Here is a 20,231-nt window from a genome sequence, read left to right on the forward strand (position 1 = left end):
TAACAATCATCCAGTCTGTACAAATCCTTAAGAAGAACTTTCCTCAACATCAGTGCAAAGAATTGACATTTACTCAGGATGGACCAGGTTTAAAATTAATAAATGAAACAAAAGTAAACAAAATCATCTCCACATTATCAAGCTCACGTTCTAGGGATATGCATGGGTTGGACAATGTATTCTTAAAAACTAATAAAGATCATCTCACTGCTCCAATAACAAGACTGATTAATCAATCAATAAGTGAAAACACCTTTTCTGCCACATTAAAAACAGCCATTATCATTTTAATTCATATCATTTTAATTCATATCATTTACACTATTCACACTATTTACACGAATCACACTATTTACAGTATTTACACTAATCACACTATTTACAGTATTTACGCTAATCACACTATTTACACTAATCACACTATTTACAGTATTTACACTAATCACACTATTTACAGTATTTACACTAATCACAGTATTTACACTAATCACACTATTTACAGTATTTACACTAATCACACTATTTACACTAATCACACTATTTACACTAATCACACTATTTACAGTATTTACACTAATCACACTATTTACAGTATTTACACTAATCACACTATTTACACTAATCACACTATTTACACTAATCATACTATTTACACTAATCATACTATTTACAGTATTTACACTAATCACACTATTTACAGTATTTACACTAATCACACTATTTACACTAATCACATTATTTACAGTATTTACACTAATCACACTATTTACACTAATCATACTATTTACACTAATCATACTATTTACAGTATTTACACTAATCACACTATTTACACTAATCATACTATTTACACTAATCACACTATTTACAGTATTTACACTAATCACACTATTTACACTAATCATACTATTTACACTAATCACACTATTTACAGTATTTACACTAATCACACTATTTACAGTATTTACACTAATCACACTATTTACACTAATCACATTATTTACAGTATTTACACTAATCACACTATTTACACTAATCATACTATTTACACTAATCATACTATTTACAGTATTTACACTAATCACACTATTTACACTAATCATACTATTTACACTAATCACACTATTTACAGTATTTACACTAATCACACTATTTACACTAATCACACTATTTACACTAATCATACTATTTACAGTATTTACACTAATCACACTATTTACACTAATCATACTATTTACACTAATCACGCTAGTTACACTAATCACACTATTTACAGTATTTACACTAATCATACTATTTACACTAATCATACTATTTACACTAATCACACTATTTACAGTATTTACACTAATCATACTATTTACACTAATCACACTATTTACACTATTTACACTAATCACACTATTTACAGTATTTACACTAATCACACTATTTACACTAATCATACTATTTACACTAATCACGCTAGTTACACTAATCACACTATTTACACTAATCATACTATTTACACTAATCATACTATTTATACTAATCACGCTAGTTACACTAATCACACTATTTACAGTATTTACACTAATCATACTATTTACACTAATCATACTATTTACACTAATCATACTATTTACAGTATTTACACTAATCACACTATTTACACTAATCACACTATTTACAGTATTTACACTAATCACACTATTTACACTAATCACGCTAGTTACACTAATCACACTATTTACAGTATTTACACTAATCATACTATTTACACTAATCACGCTAGTTACACTAATCACACTATTTACAGTATTTACACTAATCATACTATTTACACTAATCATACTATTTACACTAATCACGCTAGTTACACTAATCACACTATTTACAGTATTTACACTAATCACACTATTTACACTAATCACGATAGTTACACTAATCACACTATTTACAGTATTTACACTAATCACACTATTTACACTAATCACACTATTTACAGTATTTACACTAATCACACTATTTACACTAATTACAGTATTTACACTAATCACAGTATTTACACTAATTACAGTATTTACACTAATCACACTATTTACACTAATCACACTATTTACACGAATCACACTATTTACGCTAATCACATTATTTACATTAATTACACTATTTACACCAATCACACTATTTACAATATTTACACTAATCACACTATTTACATTAATCACACTATTTACAATAATCACACTATTTACACTAATCACACTATTTACACTATTTACACTAATCACACTATTTACACTAATCACACTATTTACACTATTTACACTAATCACAATATTTACACTATTTACACTAATCACAATATTTACACTAATCACACTATTTACACTATTTACACTAATCACAATATTTACACTATTTACACTAATCACAATATTTACACTAATCACACTATTTACACTAATCACACTATTTACAGTATTTACACTAATCACACTATTTACACTAATCACACTATTTACATTAATCACACTATTTACAATAATCACACTATTTACACTAATCACACTATTTACACTAATCACAATATTTACACTATTTACACTAATCACAATATTTACACTAATCACACAATTTACACTAATCACACTATTTACAGTATTTACACTAATCACGCTATTTATTTTAATCCATATCATTTTAATTCATATCATTTTAATCCATATCATTATAATTCATATCATTTACACTATTCGCACTATTTACACCAATCACACTATTTACACTAATCACACTATTTACACTAATCACAATATTTACACTAATCACACTATTTACACCAATCACACTATTTACAATATTTACACTAATCACACTATTTACACTAATCACACTATTTACACTAATCATGCTATTTATTTTAATTCATATCATTTTAATTCATATCATTTTAATCCATATCATTTACACTATTCGCACTATTTACACCAATCACAATATTTACACTAATCACACTATTTACACTAATCACACTATTTACAGTATTTACACTAATCACGCTAGTTACACTAATCACACTATTTACAGTATTTACACTAATCATACTATTTACACTAATCATACTATTTACACTAATCACACTATTTACAGTATTTACACTAATCATACTATTTACACTAATCACACTATTTACACTATTTACACTAATCACACTATTTACAGTATTTACACTAATCACACTATTTACACTAATCATACTATTTACACTAATCACGCTAGTTACACTAATCACACTATTTACAGTATTTACACTAATCATACTATTTACACTAATCATACTATTTATACTAATCACGCTAGTTACACTAATCACACTATTTACAGTATTTACACTAATCATACTATTTACACTAATCATACTATTTACACTAATCACGCTAGTTACACTAATCACATTATTTACAGTATTTACACTAATCACACTATTTACACTAATCATACTATTTACACTAATCATACTATTTACAGTATTTACACTAATCACACTATTTACACTAATCACACTATTTACAGTATTTACACTAATCACACTATTTACACTAATCATACTATTTACACTAATCACGCTAGTTACACTAATCACACTATTTACAGTATTTACACTAATCATACTATTTACACTAATCATACTATTTACACTAATCACGCTAGTTACACTAATCACACTATTTACAGTATTTACACTAATCACACTATTTACACTAATTACAGTATTTACACTAATCACAGTATTTACACTAATTACAGTATTTACACTAATCACACTATTTACACTAATCACACTATTTACACGAATCACACTATTTACGCTAATCACATTATTTACATTAATTACACTATTTACACCAATCACACTATTTACAATATTTACACTAATCACACTATTTACATTAATCACACTATTTACAATAATCACACTATTTACACTAATCACACTATTTACACTATTTACACTAATCACAATATTTACAATAATCACACTATTTACACTAATCACACTATTTACACTATTTACACTAATCACACTATTTACACTAATCACAATATTTACACTAATCACACTATTTACACTATTTACACTAATCACAATATTTACACTATTTACACTAATCACAATATTTACACTAATCACACTATTTACACTAATCACACTATTTACAGTATTTACACTAATCACACTATTTACACTAATCACACTATTTACATTAATCACACTATTTACAATAATCACACTATTTACACTAATCACACTATTTACACTAATCACAATATTTACACTATTTACACTAATCACAATATTTACACTAATCACACAATTTACACTAATCACACTATTTACAGTATTTACACTAATCACGCTATTTATTTTAATCCATATCATTTTAATTCATATCATTTTAATCCATATCATTATAATTCATATCATTTACACTATTCGCACTATTTACACCAATCACACTATTTACACTAATCACACTATTTACACTAATCACAATATTTACACTAATCACACTATTTACACCAATCACACTATTTACAATATTTACACTAATCACACTATTTACACTAATCACACTATTTACACTAATCATGCTATTTATTTTAATTCATATCATTTTAATTCATATCATTTTAATCCATATCATTTACACTATTCGCACTATTTACACCAATCACAATATTTACACTATTTACACTAATCACACTATTTACACTAATCACACTATTTACAGTATTTACACTAATCACGCTAGTTACACTAATCACACTATTTACAGTATTTACACTAATCATACTATTTACACTAATCATACTATTTACACTAATCACACTATTTACAGTATTTACACTAATCATACTATTTACACTAATCACACTATTTACACTATTTACACTAATCACACTATTTACAGTATTTACACTAATCACACTATTTACACTAATCATACTATTTACACTAATCACGCTAGTTACACTAATCACACTATTTACAGTATTTACACTAATCATACTATTTACACTAATCATACTATTTATACTAATCACGCTAGTTACACTAATCACACTATTTACAGTATTTACACTAATCATACTATTTACACTAATCATACTATTTACACTAATCACGCTAGTTACACTAATCACATTATTTACAGTATTTACACTAATCACACTATTTACACTAATCATACTATTTACACTAATCATACTATTTACAGTATTTACACTAATCACACTATTTACACTAATCACACTATTTACAGTATTTACACTAATCACACTATTTACACTAATCATACTATTTACACTAATCACGCTAGTTACACTAATCACACTATTTACAGTATTTACACTAATCATACTATTTACACTAATCATACTATTTACACTAATCACGCTAGTTACACTAATCACACTATTTACAGTATTTACACTAATCATACTATTTACACTAATCATACTATTTACACTAATCACGCTAGTTACACTAATCACACTATTTACAGTATTTACACTAATCACACTATTTACACTAATCACGATAGTTACACTAATCACACTATTTACAGTATTTACACTAATCACACTATTTACACTAATCACACTATTTACAGTATTTACACTAATCACACTATTTACACTAATTACAGTATTTACACTAATCACAGTATTTACACTAATTACAGTATTTACACTAATCACACTATTTACACTAATCACACTATTTACACGAATCACACTATTTACGCTAATCACATTATTTACATTAATCACACTATTTACACCAATCACACTATTTACAATATTTACACTAATCACACTATTTACATTAATCACACTATTTACAATAATCACACTATTTACACTAATCACACTATTTACACTATTTACACTAATCACAATATTTACAATAATCACACTATTTACACTAATCACACTATTTACACTATTTACACTAATCACAATATTTACACTATTTACACTAATCACAATATTTACACTAATCACACTATTTACACTATTTACACTAATCACAATATTTACACTATTTACACTAATCACAATATTTACACTAATCACACTATTTACACTAATCACACTATTTACAGTATTTACACTAATCACACTATTTACACTAATCACACTATTTACATTAATCACACTATTTACAATAATCACACTATTTACACTAATCACACCATTTACACTAATCACAATATTTACACTATTTACACTAATCACAATATTTACACTAATCACACAATTTACACTAATCACACTATTTACAGTATTTACACTAATCACGCTATTTATTTTAATCCATATCATTTTAATTCATATCATTTTAATCCATATCATTATAATTCATATCATTTACACTATTCGCACTATTTACACCAATCACACTATTTACACTAATCACACTATTTACACTAATCACAATATTTACACTAATCACACTATTTACACTAATCACACTATTTACAATATTTACACTAATCACACTATTTACACTAATCATGCTATTTATTTTAATCCATATCATTTTAATTCATATCATTTACACTATTCGCACTATTTACACCAATCACAATATTTACACTATTTACACTAATCACACTATTTACACTAATCACACTATTTACACTAATCACACTATTTACACTAATCACACAATTTACAGTATTTACACTAATCACACTATTTACACTAATCATACTATTTACACTAATCACACTAATCACACTAATCACACTATTTACACTAATCACGCTATTTATTTTAATCCATATCATTTTAATTCATATCATTTTAATCCATATCATTTTAATTCATATCATTTTAATCCATATCATTATAATTCATATCATTTACACTATTCGCACTATTTACACCAATCACAATATTTACACTAATCACAATATTTACAGTATTTACACTAATCACACTATTTACACTAATCACACTATTTACAGTATTCACACTATTTACACCAATCACACTATTTACAATATTTACACTAATCACACTAATCACACTATTTACAGTATCTACACTAATCACACTATTTACACTAATCATGCTATTTATTTTAATCCATATCATTTTAATTCATATCATTTTAATCCATATCATTATAATTCATATCATTTACACTATTCGCACTATTTACACCAATCACAATATTTACACTATTTACACTAATCACAATATTTACAGTATTTACACTAATCACACTATTTACACTAATCATAATATTTACATTATTTACACTAATCACACTATTTACACTAATCACACTATCTACAGTATTCACACTAATCACACTATTTACATCAATCACACTATTTACAATATTTACACTAATCACACTATTTACACTAATCACACTATTTACACTAATCATGCTATTTATTTTAATTCATATCATTTTAATTCATATCATTTTAATCCATATCATTTACACTATTCGCACTATTTACACCAATCACAATATTTACACTATTTACACTAATCACACTATTTACACTAATCACACTATTTACAGTATTTACACTAATCACACTATTTACCCCAATCACACTATTTACACTAATCACACTATTTACACTAATCACAATATTTACACGAATCACACTATTTACACTAATCACAATATTTACACGAATCACAATATTTACACGAATCACAATATTTACACGAATCATACTATTTACAATATTTACAATATTTACACTATTTACACCAATCACAATATTTACACTATTTACACTAATCACACTATTTACACGAATCATACTATTTACAATATTTACAAAATTTACACTATCTACACCAATCACACTAATCACATTATTTACACTAATCACAATATTTACACTAATCACACTATTTACACTAATCACATTATTTACACTAATCACAATATTTACACTAATCACACTATTTACACTAATCATACTATTTACACTAATCACACAATTTACAATAATTACACTAATCACACTATTTACACTATTTACACTAATCACACTATTTACACTAATCACAATATTTACACTAATCATACTATTTACACTAATCACACTATTTACAATAATTACACTAATCACACTATTTACACTATTTACACTATTTACACTAATCACACTATTTACACTATTTACAATATTTACACTAATCACACTATTTACACTATTTACACTAATCACAATATTTACACTAATCACAATATTTACACTAATCATACTATTTACACTAATCACATTATTTACACTAATCACAATATTTACACTAATCATACTATTTACACTAATCACACTATTTACAATAATTACACTAATCACACTATTTACACTATTTACACTAATCACACTATTTACACTATTTACAATATTTACACTAATCACACTATTTACACTATTTACACTATTTACACTAATCACAATATTTACACCAATCACAGTATTCACACTCATCACACTATTCACAATATTTACGCTACACTATTTACACCAATCACAATATTAACGCTACACTATTTACACTACTATTCACATTAATCATACTGTTCTTAATATTCACATTATTCATACTATTCGCAATATTTACACTATTCACACTATTTACACTATTCACAATATTAACGCTACACTATTTACACTAATCACACTATTTACACCAATCACAATATTAACGCTACACTATTTACACTACTATTCACATTAATCATACTGTTCTTAATATTTACACTATTCATACTATTTATACTATTTAAACTATTCATACTATTCACACTTTTTGTATTATTTACAGTATTCAAACTCTTTACACTATTCATGCTGTTCAATGTTCAAGCGACTCATCACGAGCGACTTCAGCGACTATATCGTGTGAATGCACAATTAATTTTTTAACTCTTTTGTAAATAGGGCTCTTATTTTGAAGTGAACAGGAAGTTTAGTCAGTAAACCAATGGAGGGTCTATGTGAGTTTTATGGATCTAATGAGCACATGTTGATATTCTACTTGGTCACTTTTTCACTTCAAATGTTTTCAGAACTTTCAAAATAAAAGTGGAGAATCTACAGAGATATTTAGCCTCAGTGTGAACAAGGTTTTTAACGCTGGAGGTTCCAGATGCATCTTGGGAAACTTGGAATTATACTTCTTTGGGAACGCTGATCATCATAATCATATTAGACAGTATATACTGAGTGAGTTTGTAGTGCAATTGATAATTAATTACAATTATGGCATAATTGTAATAGTAATTAAAAAAAAGTGTTGCTGTTGTAATCAGAATTAAATTGTAATTGAGCTTAGATAATTTACTTTGTAATTGTCATAAAAAATAATAGAAATTGTCAATTATAATTTAAAAAATGCTGGTCACTGTAATTGTAATTGAACATGGGTAATTGTAACTGACCCCACCCTGTAGTGTGTAGTACGTTAGTGGAACATTTACTACACACTGTGTTTATTTGAAACATCCAAATAAAAGTTGTCTATGTTTGTCCCAATAATCAGGAAATGTCTCTGACTAAGAATGATTATAAATCAATAATGAATAATGAGGTCATGTGACCTGTGATTGACTCACTCTTCGTCCTGCAGACGCTCCTCATCCTCCTGGTTGTGTGACTGGTTGCGAATGGGGGCCAGTCCCTCTGTCTTGGTGTTGTAGTTATGGAAACACACGTTGAGCTTCTCATCAAACTCATTGACCAGGTCCTCCATGGACTTAAAGCTCATCATCTCTGAGAAGTTCTCCAACTCTGAGAAGTCCTCACGGGTGATGGTGGCCAGTGGGACTTTAATGGTGGTGGTGGGGGGGGTGGAGTAGGAGGAGTGGTTGAAGGTTGGATTCTCCATCTCATCCATCCGACAGGGACGGAGATCCTCAAATTCCTCATCCAAGCACACGAGTGGGGCTTCCATGGTGACCCCGTCAGATGATCCTGAGTTACAGAAAGAAGTGATCAGATGTGACGATGAAAGGAGAAGATCTGATAGAAGAAGTTTAAAGTGTTATCTATCCCTAATCTGAAGAATTCACCCTCTCACATTAATCATGTCTCCATCACTGACATGTCACTGGATGTACAGTACCAGAGGAACCTACACAGAAGCCATTAAAGCTCAGATAATGATGAACTCGTCATGTCTGACATAAACGGACAAAGATTCCATCATAAATCTAGTTCTGATGAACAGATGTTTTTTAAATTCTGAACATTTGAGAAGAAATTGAAACATTATTAATTATGTAAGATTGGAGTCATTTCTAACATAACGACCATGGGGTACCCCAAGGGTCAGTTTAGAGGCCGGAAATGTTCATAATGTATATCAATGATATTGGTAAAATAAGTGTTATTTGCAGATTATACTAATATGTTTTGTAGTGACGTGGACTTGTAGCAGCTCATGAGAATAGTTACTATGGAGATGTGTAAATTAAAAAATGCTTTGATCTTAATAAATTATCATTAAAAATGAATGAAACAAGGCTCATTCTTCATCAAAAAGCATATCTAGAAGTTTGGGGAAATACATACATAATGAGCATCCAACCGTTATTCATAATGTAAAACAGATCCATCAGAGTGATAAATAACAGGATACAGAGACACACACATGGATTATTGTTAAAAACACCACATTTAAAACTCCAGATCATCAAACTCAAAACTGTCCAAATGATTTATAAAGTAAAGGTTTATTTCCAAAAGTGTAGTAGAAAATGTTTTTAGAGAGAGAAGAATATAATTTAATACATTTAAACATACAATATGCTAGAACAGGGATCTGTAACCTTTACTCTCAAAGGAGCCATTTTGCCTCATCTCACCTGGATTAAAGTCCTCCTGGAGCTGGAAAAAAACCTTCTCAATGAAGACAATCCAGTGTATTAAATTCTATACAGTTAAAATTATATAGAATGTTTGATTTATTTTGATTTAATTTATATTGATCATGTAAATGGCACCTTAAAAATAATTTAAAATGAAATTAAATAAATTAACGTCAAGAAATAACAACAAAACAGTATCTTGCATGTTCAAATTCTTACACATCTCTTTAGTTAATGTGTTTAAAAGGCTACAAAAGTTTGCTTTTTAAAGAGAAAATGAAATAATTTAATTTCACAGTGTTCTTTTATTTGAAAAACACATATAAAGTAAAGAACAAATTCCACAGTACCCGTGCAAATGGTAAATGGTGGTAGTAGTAGAATAAATAACATAAATAACATAAAATTAAACAAAAAAGGCATACATTGCATAAATTATCCATCAATCTATGCAATGTATGCTTGAAATAAAAATAATCAACAAAAGGAAAATTAAACATAGCCTATACAACAACGGCTATAACCATAACAGAAACACTTCCCTACACATGGTTGGATTTGATTTTCTCCCGATTTCCTCACTGACATTGTCCGGACGGACCATCCTTCACTGAGCGTCGTTTCCGGCCGGACAATAATAACGATTACACCTCTTCTTATGCGGTGTAATCGTTATTATTATTACAACAATATTATTATTACAATGATATAATTACACTGCATAAGAAGAGGAAGAAGAGTCTTCTTCCTCTTCTTATGAGGTGTAATCGTTATTATTGTCCGGCTGGAAACGACGCTCAGTGAAGGATGGTCCGCCCGGACAATGTCGAGCAGAAATCAGGAGAAAATCGGGAGGGTTGGCAAGTATGTATTAAACACAAAAAACACTTTACATTTTAAGTGTTTATATATATGTATTGTCATTTCTAAGTTACATGTAAGTGTGATTTAAACAAGAATAGCTAAATAAATAAATCTATATATATAAAAGCTCACTGGTAAGTGCTGCTATTTGAGCTATTTTTAGAACAGGCCAGCGGGCGACTCATCTGGTCCTTACGGGCGACCTGGTGCCCGCGGGCACCGCGTTGGTGACCCCTGATATAAAATGTATTAACATAATAAACATAATAAAAGGTATACATTGTGATAAACTATATTATGGATTTAAATATTGCCACACCATATTTTGTATTATTTAAAATTCAATTGGTGAAATTTGTGTATATTAAATAAGTAAAATATTAATATTATGTACATGACATGGACACATGTACATCATGTAATCAGCTGATTAGTTTTTGCTTCATCCAACTTTACAGACACTTTGTCTTCATTTTCTGTCTGAAGAGAAGAGAAGAAGAGCTCCGTGAATGTAAATACAGGAAACCAGGATCCATTGCTGCTCATTAATGCTGACCCAAGTAAAATCTGTCTGCTGCAAAGAACTGGCGCTCTAGTCAGAAATGGTTGAAGGTTTGGTTTAATGGTTTAATGATCCAGATTTTTTTTTCTTTGTCATGCCGTCTATGAAACAGCAGATTTGGAACTGTCGCGTCTTTGGTCACAGATTTTTTTTGGGTCACAAAATTTGCTTTACATCGACTTTTTTAACTTGTACAGATTTTTAGAGCAACCCAAAGCAGCACAAGATGTTATATTTTGACTGAAAAAGCTGCTAAATGATCCTGAATGCTTCACCTCCTATAGAACTATATGAACTCAAAGGGACGATTGGCGTCATCGATGACGTCATTTCAACATGGCGGCGCACAGGGTCTAAAACGGTAAAGTAATCTCATTTTTAAAACAAATACGGTGCAAAATAATGTGTTCTGTTAGGTGTAGATCTTCTAATAAGAACATTTCAAAGGTTTTAGGCCACATTTGTAAAAAACAGATGAAGATCCCTTTAAGGAAGCTGATGATAATCAGTGATTGGACCTCTGTAGGTCTGCAGTCAGAGTCAGAACCTGAAGCTCAGCTGTGGTGTGTTCAGGGTCATCACAGAGGGTTGGTCCTGGACTGGAGCCTGAGCTAAGCTAAGTGTCTGAGTCCATTTAAAAGCAGCCTGTCTCTACTCAGCAGAGTGCTGACTCAGCATCTACAGTATGGTATCATCTTTCACCATCTCCTCATCTCTGTCTGTTAGTCCATCAGCTGATTGTAAAAGTCCTCAAAACATCATCCACACCAATGGCTTTCAATAAATACATTCATACACCAGTACACCAGTACAACAGTACACCAGTACAACAGTACAACAGTACAACAGTACACCAGTACACCAGTACATCAGTACAACAGTACAACAGTACAACAGTACAACAGTACACCAGTACACCAGTACAACAGTACAACAGTACAACAGTACACCAGTACAACAGTGCATCAGTACAACAGTACAACAGTACAACAGTACAACAGTACACCAGTACAACAGTACAACAGTACAACAGTACAACAGTACAACAGTACAACAGTACACCAGTACACCAGTACAACAGTACAACAGTACACCAGAACAACAGTACACCAGAACAACAGTACATCAGTACAACAGTACAACAGTACACCAGAACAACAGTACACCAGAACAACAGTACATCAGTACAACAGTACACCAGTACAACAGTACACCAGTACACCAGTACAACAGTACAACAGAACAACAGTACATCAGTACAACAGTACACCAGTACAACAGTACACCAGAACAACAGTACACCAGAACAACAGTACACCAGTACAACAGTACAACAGTACAACAGTACACTAGTACAACAGTGCATCAGTACAACAGTACAACAGTGCATCAGTACAACAGTACACCAGTACAACAGTACACCAGTACACCAGTACAACAGTACAACAGTACACCAGTACAACAGTACACCAGAACAACAGTACACCAGAACAACAGTACACTAGTACAACAGTGCATCAGTACAACAGTACAACAGTACACCAGTACAACAGTACACCAGTACACCAGTACAACAGTACACCAGTACACCAGTACAACAGTACAACAGTACACCAGTACACCAGTACAACAGTACAACAGTACAACAGTACACCAGAACGACAGTACACCAGAACAACAGTACACCAGTACAACAGTGCATCAGTACAACAGTACAACAGTACAACAGTACACCAGTACACCAGTACACCAGTACAACAGTACAACAGTACACCAGTACAACAGTACATCAGTACAACAGTACACCAGTACAACAGTACAACAGTACAACAGTACACCAGTACATCAGTACAACAGTACACCAGTACAACAGTGCATCAGTACAACAGTACAACAGTACAACAGTACACCAGTACACCAGAACAACAGTACACCAGTACACCAGTACAACAGTACAACAGTACAACAGTACAACAGTACACCAGCACAACAGTACATCAGTACAACAGTACACCAGTACAACAGTACAACAGTACACCAGTACAACAGTACAACAGTACAACAGTACAACAGTACACCAGTACAACAGTACAACAGTACAACAGTACACCAGTACATCAGTACAACAGTACAACAGTACAACAGTACACCAGCACAACAGTACATCAGTACAACAGTACACCAGTACAACAGTGCATCAGTACAACAGTACAACAGTACACCAGTACAACAGTACACCAGTACACCAGTACAACAGTACACCAGTACAACAGTACACCAGTACATCAGTACAACAGTACACCAGTACAACAGTACACCAGTACAACAGTACACCAGTACATCAGTACAACAGTACACCAGTACAACAGTGCATCAGTACAACAGTACAACAGTACACCAGTACACCAGTACACCAGTACAACAGTACACCAGAACAACAGTACACCAGTACACCAGTACACCAGTACAACAGTACACCAGTACAACAGTACAACAGTACACCAGTACAACAGTACACCAGAACAACAGTACACCAGAACAACAGTACACCAGTACAACAGTGCATCAGTACATCAGTACAACAGTACAACAGTACACCAGAACAACAGTACACCAGTACAACAGTACAACAGTACAACAGTACATCAGTACACCAGCACAACAGTACATCAGTACAACAGTACAACAGTACAACAGTACACCAGTACACCAGTACAACAGTACAACAGTACACCAGTACAACAGTACAACAGTACACCAGTACAACAGTACACCAGAACAACAGTACACCAGTACAACAGTGCATCAGTACATCAGTACAACAGTACAACAGTACACCAGAACAACAGTACACCAGTACAACAGTACAACAGTACAACAGTACATCAGTACAACAGTACAACAGTACAACAGCACAACAGTACATCAGTACAACAGTACAACAGTACAACAGTACATCAACAATCAGCAGTTGTGGAGACACCAGCTCAAAACCAACTTAAAAACTGTCAGAATTAAAAACAGATCTGTTTCATATTAATCTGTAAACTGTTCTATAAAGAGGGGGCGACATATTTAATGTAGAGGCTCCTGTACCCCTCAGACATTTAACCCAAACATAATAATGTAATGTCAGATATAATGTACCCCTACAATGACATTTGTCTCTGAATTTTACTTCTTGTTGAGGAATAATAAAAAATAAAAAAATATAATAATTTGTAATCAATAATAAAACATCTTATTCAGAATGATCACTTGTTTGCTCTATTATGTTAATTATTTTCAGTGATAAACAATCTTTTTTTTTTTTTAAATAAATCCACCAAACATTTGTTAATTGAACATAAATCAGTAATACAACATATTGATCAGCCTGCTTTTCCACAATAGGAAACTTTTGCTATTGCGCTAACTCCAGCATGTTTGAGTTGATGTTGTTAGCTGACACATTGATTATGTAATATCCTAATTCAAATCTATAAATAAATTAAATGAAATGTTATGGAACTGTATTTTTTCATAAACATTGGATTATTGATCAGGGAAAATAAAAACAAACAGACCAACTTAGAAATAACTGTTTTGAACTGAAGTCAAAATACTTTTCCATCAATAACACAAGCTTTAAATAAAAATCTAAATATATGAGCTCATTTTAACACCAAATATTAATGAATAAATAAATCATATTCAGTCACAGATCTGAAGTTGTGAACCATGTTTCCAATATAATTCTTTTAATCATTCATCCCATCTAAATTATTCCAATTATTGATCATCCATCTCTCCATACCTTAGACACTGGGAGACACCTGGATCCAATGACGCTAACAAACATGTAGTAGAAACCATGGTAACCACAGTCTCTCGTCCAATCAGGTGATCTGTCTCATTTCATAACTAAAAGGGTTTCGTCTGTTGTTTTTGTGTCACATCCTCCCACTAGTGTTGTGTACTAGCCTTAGTGTGTGTCAGTGAGTGTGAGTCCAGTGAAGTTGGTCTCAGGTGGAACCAATCACAACCAATCACAACCAATCACAACCAATCACAGCCAATCACAGCCAATCACAGCCAATCACAACCAATCACAGCCAATCACAGGTCATTTCATGTAATGGAGCCAAACCACATGACCCATTTTACACAATCACAAATGCGTTCTTTACAGAACGATAGGCCTTTACTGGAAAATAAATCACACACACACACACACACACACAACTGATCACGCCAATATGATGTTGATTGTTGAACAAAGCGTGCAGGTGAATGTCATCAGCACACCAGAGAGTGGGGGAAGGAAGGAGAGATGGTGGAAACCATGGTAACGAGGAAGGATGGAGGAGAGGTGATGCTCAGAGGGAACAGAGAGGAGGAGGAGGAGGAGGAGGAGGAAGAACTACCTGCAGTCACAGCAGCCGCTGATGCTTCTTCTCTACAGATGAATCTTCTCCAAATCTCTGACTGGTGTCACATCCACTCACACTCATTGAGTCCAGGCAGAAAAAGAGAAAAGAAGGAATAATCAGAGGGAGCTAAAGATGGTGGAGGTCTGCGTCCCGTCCCTTCCCTCACCCATTACCATTACCCACAGCTTGTTGTTCTCAGATCAATGGGAACAGCCCAGCATTACTGAGGCTGCGCACTGGAGACCAGCCCTCTGACGACATCAGCTCTTTGTCCAGCCTCCCTCTAACGCCTCCTTCACTGAACCAACCCCCCCCCCGACACCACCACCACCCACCCTTCACCACCACCACCCTTCACCACCACCACCCCCACCACCACGCTCCCATTAAATCCCAGATATTCATGAGGAGAGGAGGATTACAGCTCATCTTTGACTGTCAGCAGCTTTTCTTTTGTTCATAGAGTCTGTGTTAATCAAACACGTATAAAGAACCTCAGTTAGCACCAAAATAAATATATAACAATGTTTATTAAAACAGAAAGAATTTTGAACTGTGCCAAACACAAGGCGACACATACACAAGTTGTATTAAATAAGTCATCAATATCAGAGCATTTCATCTGGTCTGTGTTAGTTCAACAAAGAAAAGTAGTTTCAACACAAATTTGATTCTACAAGTTCTATCTGGGACTTTATTGCGTTAAATGCAATGAATTACTTTCAGAACAATAACTCACTAAAAAAGATAATGCAGTTAATCGCTTTTTTTTTTCACTCCAAACAGTGTGGAACCTTTCTCATTTAACAGGTTCCTGGTAGACCCATAATACTGATGCACAGACCACAACACAAGAAACAGGAGAACCAGAGGAGAAGTCGTTGCTGGGTTTCGTGGACATTAATTTTAATTTAAATAAAAACACTGGATGGAAAACTAAAGCCCAGTTATGTGAAAATTGTTAGAAAAAGAGTTTGTGGATCAGTGGAGCTCTGCTAGCATCAGCTAGCACCTCAATGCTAAACATGTAGCACCTAGCACCTCAATGCTAAACATGTAGCACCGAGCACCTCAATGTAGCAGCTAGCACCTCAATGCTAACATGTAGCAGCTAACAGTTCAATGCTAACATATAACAGCTAACACCTCAATGCTAACATATAACAGCTAACACCTCAATGCTACAATATAACAGCTAACACCTCAATGCTATCATGTAGCAGCTAGCACCTCAATGCTAACATGTAGCAGCTAGTACATCAATGCTACAATATAACAGCTAACACCTCAATGCTAACATGTAGCAGCTAGCACCTCAATGCTAACATGTAGCAGCTAGTACATCAATGCTACAATATAACAGCTAACACCTCAATGCTAACATGTAGCAGCTAACACCTCAATGCTAACATGTAGCAGCTAACACATCAATGCTAACTTAAAACAGCTAACACCTCAATGCTAACATGTAGCAGCTAACACATCAATGCTAACATGTAGCAGCTATCACCTCAATGCTAACATGTAGCAGCTAGTACATCAATGCTAACATGTAGCAGCTAACACATCAATGCTAACATGTAGCAGCTATCACCTCAATGCTAACATGTAACAGCTAGTACATCAATGCTAACATGTAGCAGCTAACACCTCAATGCTAACATGTAGCAGCTAACACATCAATACTAACATGTAGCAGCTAGCAGGGACAATGGTCCTAGTGGAGCAGACAGTGTCTCCAATCCACACTGACACTCAGACATTGTTCAGAACCAATAATAAATCCATGAGTGACAAATGAACAAAGTCAGTGATAAATGATTGTAGTGACAGTCGACCACTCTGTGGTAGAGGATGTGGGCGGGGCTAGAAGCGCTGCAACAGATAGCATCGTCTGACCCAACTTATCAACTGTTATGTAGAAAAACTATTTCAGACTAAATTCATCATCTTCATCAGTTGTTCTGTTTATTTCATATTTACAGATATTATAAATATTTTACACTGTTTAGTTTATATTTCTCTGGAATGTTCAGGACTAAGTCATGTTTTTATTTTAATACAAAAATCCAGAAAAGCATGAATATATCTTAGTTACTGTACAAACTGTAGAGCCAAGACACATCACTGTGAGCTGTACTCTAGGGTGGGATGGCCATCCCTGTACACTAGGAGGCAGTGTCATTGGTTTACTTTTATTTATAAGGCTCTTAATGGATTACTGCCCTCTTACATCTGTACATTACTTACTAAGAGAAGCACGAACACTTATGCACTGAGATCCAATGATCAGCTGTTGCTCACAGTTCCTTTTGCCCGCACAGAGCTGGGGAAAAAAGCCTTTGTACATGAGCTCCTTGTGCTTGGAACACACTGCAAAGAGACTGGAAGCTGACTGAATTGTTATCCTTGAATGCTTTTAAAATGAAACTGAGAGAATTTGAGACTGCCTCAGTTGTCTGTAATTGTTTTATTTGATTCTTATGTTATCCTGTCATTTTAATGTAATGTAAATGTATTTCTGTTCAGTGTTATAACTTTGCTGCCTCTTGGCCAGGACTCCCTTGAAAAAGAGGTTTTTAATCTCAATGGGATTTTTTTCCTGGTTAAATAAAGGTTAAATAAATAAAAATAAATAGTTACTGTAAATATAAGTTAGTGTTTTGTGAACAATGTAATCATAATAATATTTATTCATATTACACATTATGTTAGCACTCAGTGATGAAATAATAAACACTATTTAGTTGTTTATTGTTTTCATTGATTAAGTCATAAACCAACATACATTTAAACTGGAAAAATTTTGCTTCTTGTGTCAAATATTGTTATGACATAAATTTAGAAAAGTGTAATTAATTAGATTTGTTTTTCTAAATCAATCCCACGACTATTTCAAACATATTGTGCTCCATGTCTGAACAACTGTAAATCAGACTTCCAGTGTTAATAAGCAGCAGCAGTAGTTTTATTAGATGCAGCGATTGGTTAGATTTGAGTGTGACACACATGCTGTACAGGGTCACGCTGCTCTGGGATTCAAACTACAGACTGTTTCTCAGTGCATGGACAGACATTCACCACTAGGACCATAATAAAGACATGAAAACACATGTAGTCACATCAGCCTCTGATCACTAGCATATGTCATCATACCATGGTATGAGCAGCTCTACGGGAACATCCAGCTCTAGACTGTGAGCACATTAGGACAGATTCATCTTTTAATGAAATCTATAGTAAATACATGACAGCCTTACGACATAGTCCATTTACATACTACTCCTCACTAATTGAAGAAAATAAAAATAATCCGAGGTACCTTTTCAGCACTGTAGCCAGGCTAACACAAAGTCAGAGCTCTATTGAGCCCATGATTCCTCTAGCCCTCAGCTGTGAGGACTTTATGACATTTTTTAACGATAAAATTCATAAGATTAGAGATAAAATTAGCCACTCCCTGCCTTCACCTGGGCCTGCTGTACCA

General features: G+C 32.6%; 1 protein-coding gene across 1 annotated transcript in view; it reads right to left on the bottom strand.

The window, feature by feature from the left end:
* The window catches only part of fez1 (fasciculation and elongation protein zeta 1 (zygin I)), a 39,929-nt gene extending 22,945 nt beyond the window's left edge, over window positions 1-16,984 (bottom strand). Inside the window, exons 1-2 of the mRNA XM_028467454.1 lie at window positions 16,739-16,984; window positions 9,653-10,010 (exon numbers count right to left, since the gene is read on the bottom strand). Of these exons, the coding sequence (XP_028323255.1) occupies window positions 9,653-9,990 (338 nt within the window). The 5' untranslated portion in view covers window positions 9,991-10,010; window positions 16,739-16,984. The remainder of the gene's footprint in view (window positions 1-9,652; window positions 10,011-16,738) is intronic.
* Between the last annotated feature and the right edge of the window lie 3,247 nt (window positions 16,985-20,231).

The sequence above is a fragment of the Gouania willdenowi genome, chromosome 14, assembly GCF_900634775.1.
Source record: "Gouania willdenowi chromosome 14, fGouWil2.1, whole genome shotgun sequence".
Lineage (NCBI taxonomy): Eukaryota > Metazoa > Chordata > Actinopteri > Blenniiformes > Gobiesocidae > Gouania > Gouania willdenowi.